This window comes from Diachasma alloeum, unplaced genomic scaffold (genome assembly GCF_001412515.2).
Source record: "Diachasma alloeum isolate Michigan unplaced genomic scaffold, Dall2.0 Dall_scaffold_00219, whole genome shotgun sequence".
Classification (NCBI taxonomy): Eukaryota; Metazoa; Arthropoda; class Insecta; order Hymenoptera; family Braconidae; genus Diachasma; species Diachasma alloeum.
The window spans coordinates 854,696-860,823 of NW_021680384.1; the positions used below are offsets into that span (position 1 = coordinate 854,696).

A 6,128-nucleotide genomic window follows, 5' to 3' on the forward strand; every position below is an offset into this window, starting at 1 on the left:
GAAGAGGTGTCGTAAGGGTGGGTTAAATCGTAAAATGCCGTTAGTGTCCAGGTCACGAGTTAAATAACCATGAGAAAAACGTTTGCTGTAAATCATTTTGGATTTATCGGCATTAAAAATGATGGAAAGAATGTTCTCCCTTTTATCACGTTGTTAAGACCCTCGGCCCGGGCAATCTACGATGGAAGATTGGAGAGAAAAACCGCCCCAACAAGCGAAATTTTCTCAATTAACTTTTTACAAAATCAAAAGACACCTCAGTTCAATCATTTTTCACTCCTCTCACATCTCCGCATTTATCTCGAGAACGAGTCGATTTACAAGAAAATGTCGCTGAACATTTTTTGCAGAAAATTAAATTTCCAAGAAAAAAATTCTTTTGACTTTTTTCTCTAAATCCACTATTTGCCGAGATAATGGCCCTCCAAATATCTTGAGATTTCAAAAGGTTATGAAAATTTCATTATTTCCATCATTAACTCAGTTCTTACCCGAGAGTACGACCTCTGGCCAACCCCTGCGGTACTAAGTACCAACGTACGTGCATCGTTTTCCCCTCCCCCCAACCGCATCCCCCTCCCCCCTCTCTCCTGTACTTTCTGGTCCATCCACTCGACCCCGCCGTTTCCCAACTACCTACCCCACTCGAGTTTGTCGGGCTTAGCAAGTCAAATTAATGCAGATTTTGCGACCCGCATATATCCCACCACCTCTCCTCAACCCTCCAGCCCTTCTCTTTTCGGTTTACCCACGAAATTTCATCCAAGTTTCCCCACTAACAAATTTCGCGCCGTCAAGATTTTGAGGGGTTTGATAAACATTCAACCACAAGTTTCAATCAAACTTTTCAACGAGTCCATTTTTGTTGGCTCAATTCTCCGTTAATTAGATTCATCAGATGATTATGAGACGCGAGAAAGTCGATATAAAATGGCAGATAATTTTTTAGGAATTTTCTTGCCAATTAAAATATTTTTTACCCTAAATATTATTCAAAAAAAAAGATTCGCTATTGTTCCACCCGCCTCTCCATTTTGCCCCATTCCCCCTCAGGGTTTCCTAAATATAAACGTCACAATTATTCACTAGTTTGTCCGTTTGTTTTTTATTCATCCCTTGAATTCTCATTTATTGGACGTTTCGTTTTTTTTTTTTAATTATTTTCCTCGTCTGGTTTTTGTTTCTTCTATTTTCCCGGTTCTGGTGTTTTTATTCGGGCTTGGATACGCACTGTTGTCCCTAGGACAAACAACGGTCGTTGCGGTTGGCCCCTTTGTTTACACGGGAACACGATGATCAAGCAGATTGCAAAGCCACAACTGGTTGGGGCGGAAAATAATAGGGTTTTTTCGGTTTATTTTTTTGGGTTTCTTTGATTGGGAAAAAATTGGAGTTGAGTTTCAGGGGGTTTAAATGGTGGCGGCAGATGAGTTTCCGTAATTCATAGATTTTTCGTTGATTGGAGAAAAAATTTGTTTATTTTTATTTTTTTATTTTTTTATTGGTGATAAAATTTTTTGGAAATAATGAAATAGAGGGGATAACGCCTTTTTTTTCAGAGGTGATTTTTCAAAAATTTATTTTAAAAAAAGTACTAACTAGCAAATGTTTTTTATTAGCTCGCAATTTTCTTCAATACTACTTCAATGAGGAAAAAAATAAAAATTTGGAATATCTATACATGAGAGGCTAATTGATCGGATCTTAAATATGGCCCTTTGGCTCCAGGTGAAAAAAAAAAAAAATTTATTTCTGCATTCCTGGGGCAAGTGAGAGGCGCAGTGGCATTAGGCGGGTCAGAAAATACAGAATCGACTTTCACTCGGCGGAAAAATTCGATTTTGGCGAAAGCCGACTTTCCCCCCGAAAAAAGCCTAAATATGGCACTTTGGCTCCGGGTGAAAAAAATTTTTTTTTTATTTTTGCATTTCTGGGACGAGTGAGGGGCGCAAAAAAAATTGAGAAATCCACCGGTAGAGATCAATTTACCGACTCGACATTTCTATTAATATCTGATATATCCGGGTAGATTTTCCATTGTACATGTCTGTACATGCGATTATTATCCATCACATTCGAGCAATTCTTCATGTACTTCATTTTGCCCCAGCCCGCAACCACTCCAGACTGTTCGTTAGTCGAATTACTCACCAAGCAAAAAGAGAGCCCTCTTTTAACCTCATACCACATACACCTCTCCCACTTCTCTCTTTCCCACCTCATTCTCACCCAGCACTTGTGACCCACAAAGCGTACGGAACCCTTTCATTTCCGGGAGATGATGCAGACGCTCTCAGAAATGTACCCCAGGTGCCTAGTAATTAAAATTGCAAGATCAAATAAATTTATTCTTTTACTTTTTCGTTTATCAAGGGTTTTATTTTATTTTTATTTTTTGGGCGACGCGGGTATTGGAAATACTTCGGTGGTCTCCGAATATATTTTCGCATTGTTAAATTATTAGGATATTTATTCACTGTACGAGGACACTTCAGGTTAGTCTAGTAGTACTGCGGTAGAATTAATAACATTTGAAATTTGTCTGCAAGAGTGTAATTAGAGTCATTATCAAATGAAAAGAATGTGAAAAATTGTCGAATTATTTTTACGAAAAATGTCGAATTATTTCTCTGCAGATAAATTTCACCCGTAATACATGCACGTGACGAGAGCCGGATGTGAGACGCACTCTAAAGATAATTATTCTCCGCGAAAAAATTGAGTTGAAGAGAGCGGGACAAAATGAAGCGGGAAAAATGGCTAATTAGGAAACCTCAGGAAGTTTTTTCAAGGGTCGTTTGACCCTCAGCCGTGAAGCGCTGTGGAAGGTCGTTTGACCTCCAAGACCATTTGACCCTTAACGAAAAACGAAAAGAGTCAAGAAACTTTTGTTTTTCGTTTTTAGTTGAGGGTCAAATTATGTTGAGGGTCAAGGGGCCCTTGCGACGTTTCGATTCGAGGGTCAAATGGTCGTGAGGGTCAAATGGGTTGGGGCAGGGTGACCGGAAAGGCCCGGTTCTTTCATACGACCATTTGACCCTCGACGAAAAACAGAAAAAAGCTTTTTCTCTGTTTCTAGTTGTGGGTCAAGTGATTTTGAGGGTCAAGCGGCCCTTGAGAACGTTTGCATTTGAAGGTCAACTTCTCTTGAGGGTCAAATAACCTTGAAGAACGCTCAGGGCTAATGGTCAAATGGATCAGAAAGGGTCATTTGACCCTTAACCTCACAACTTCTTCAAGGGTCGTTTAACCCTTTAACCCTTTGACCTTCAACTCGAACAAAAAAAATCAGGAAACATATTTTCGGTCGTAAGGGTCGAACGGCCCTTACGGACGTCTCGTGTTAAGGGTCAAATCGTCGTAAGGGCCGTTTGACCTCCAACTCAAAACAAAAAAATCCTCAATTTTTCTCAAAATTCGGTTTTTCTCACATGCCATTTTGCCCCACTCTCCCGTATCAGCAACATGGAATAGTTCTCGAGCCCTGATGACTCCAAATGACTCGGAATGATTTAAAAAATTGTTGAAGTAGTGACGTTCAAGGGGTGCAATTACCCAAGGGAATAGAGTGCCTCTCCAGTCGGGCAATGAAGCGAGTGCCATTGATCCAAGATCTATAGTAATTTTAGTAATTATTTTAATACTCGTGTGCGAGCATATCCCATTGTCCCCATCAGTACTCCAATGAGAATCGATAGTCACTTTGAGATTAATCGAATTTAGGTTATGACCCTCTTAATTGCGAGTTCTTAAGAGGGGTCACGACCCAACGGCCAATTTAATAAAATTACGTTCGCTGAGAATAATCAGGGAAAAATTCTCAACCACAAAAAATAAAAAAAATTTTATCCGGAGAAAGGACTGCTTTGAGACACTGGGAGATGCTCATTTATGATGAAAAAATGGATTATAATTGTATTTTTTACCAATTCCTCACGTTTCGTCTCAAGAATTTCATTCAGAAAAATTATAAAATTGGAATATATTCGAGTTGTAATTTTTTTAAATTCATGGATTACTTTTCTCGACTTTTTTTCATCCTGAGACGAGGCTTGTGATGTTTAAGTTAAGCTACAATAATTTCCTCAGGTGTTTTCCTCTGAAAACTCAAAATTACGTGAATTAATTTGAAAAAATAAACGATTTAATCGTCGTTTTCTAGTTTTCGAGATTCATAAAGTTGATTATCTTGTGAATGCACGTGATTCTGAGTTCATTCGATACATGACAAGATTTGTAAATGGGTTTTCAAAAATAATGCAATAAAAAACGGACGAAAAATAACAATTTTTCGCATTAAAAAACGTTTTTACGAATCTTCATCACAACGCAAACATTTGGATTTTTGACTAATTAATTCGTTTGTGATCATTCACAGGTGAACAACGCAACAGCTCGAGTGCAGACGAAAAAGCCACCAACAGTGCCCAACGGTAAGTACCCCATAAATTAATAAATTTACGGAACGCGTCAAAATTAAAAATTCAAAATCACTGAATTTTCCCATCAGTTTTTTCTAAATATCTCGGAATGCGTTCGAGATACCAAATCAACACCCTAGAACTTTTTTCTGGGAAATTGAATTCTCTGCAAAAAATGTCTTCTCTCATTTCCCCTCAAAACCACTCCCTCCCGAGATATTTCCAAAAAACAAGAGTCAAAATCAATACAAAATTGTTATTAATCCTGAAAACCTCGATAATTTCTTTTTAATTAAGAGTACATTAGGGCTCTCCACCTCATCAGTAATTAAAAATTGTCCCAGTGTTCACAGACACACCCCCCTGGTCGTCGATTTGTAACGCGACCCGTGCGTGGGGTGACGCAGGGGGAGATCGACCACCTCGCTAATCCCAGTCTAATCTCGTTTTAATTGTGTCGGCATTTGAACGCTGACTTAATCCGGATTACGGTGCCAGCTGCGCGTCGTACGCCACCCCTCCCACACCTCTCACCCCCTCACTCCCCCCACTGTAGACTACTATTACTCTTACCCATCTTTCATTCTCTCAAACTTCCGCATTAGAGCGTGATTCACTCGTTTTTCCTCTCTTCCGAGCATTTCCAGAAATATCATTTATGATATTCATTATTTTGCGTGATTCAAAGCTCTCGAAATTATCTCACGGGTTCTTGAAACATATTTGATTTGCGATTATGACTCTTGATTTTTTTCTAGAATTATTTGAATCGTCTGATCAGAATTTTCGATTTGAGAAGGAGAAAGTTTTCGGTTTTAGGGGGGGAGATCTCGGAATTGGTAGAGTGGAATTCAAAAAAGCTGACGTCATTTTGAAGATATTTTTTCAATCTTTGAAATGAGTTGTGACTCATCTCAATCGCATCGTTTGCCCAAAAGATAGAAATCATTTCATTAGAAAAAAAAATGAACAACAGCGGAAAACTTCATAGTAATCCGTAAAAATCATGGAATTGTCCGAGTGAAATTCGAAAAATATTGCTCCATTAAAAAAAAATAAAATTAGCATCATCAGTCTCAAACATCCGAAAAATTTTTACAAAACTATTTTCATTCCGCAAAATTCCCCAAATTAAGCAATTCCAATAAATCCTCAATTAATTCCCCGATAAATGTCATCGAAATCCCTCTCTCGCTCTCTATAAATATCCACCTGCTTGGAGCCCCAGAAATTTCGAAAAAAAAAAATTCGGAGCATCCTCAAGCCGAGCAATTAGTGCAAAACGATGATATACCACGTTTAATTGACTCTGAACGTTATAAATATCCTTCGTGAAGCGTGTGACAATAATGATCGTCCCTGCCAAGCGTTTCCCAACGGCACTGCCCAAAAAGCCCATTGCCATACTAATAGCCCCTCTCCCCCTGCCCCATCCTGCCCCTCCCCTCCAACTCCCCAATGAAAACTCACGCCTCAGAGGTATAACGAGCATATTCTCCTGTGCACTTGGCTCCCCAACACACGAGTTGAACCATGATACAGTGCACATAGCCTTCTCTAGTCTCTAATTATAACCAAATTCATACGACCGCATTCTCACCGATCGACTCACCCCGCTGACCATTAAACTGGTGCATCCATCAAAATCCCTCAGTCTAAAATCTCCCTGCCGACCCTCTCTCACCCCCCCCCCCCCCCCCCCCCCCC

The 6,128-nt window shown here is 39.5% G+C and overlaps 1 protein-coding gene across 3 annotated transcripts in view; it reads left to right on the top strand.

Moving 5' to 3' along the window:
- Nucleotides 1-6,128, top strand: part of LOC107037412 (RNA binding protein fox-1 homolog 2) — an 84,412-nt gene that overhangs the window by 50,815 nt on the left and 27,469 nt on the right. For all 3 annotated transcript variants that reach the window (XM_015255958.1, XM_015255959.1, XM_015255960.1), the window contains one exon: nucleotides 4,379-4,433. In XM_015255958.1, the coding sequence (XP_015111444.1) occupies nucleotides 4,379-4,433 (55 nt within the window). The remainder of the gene's footprint in view (nucleotides 1-4,378; nucleotides 4,434-6,128) is intronic.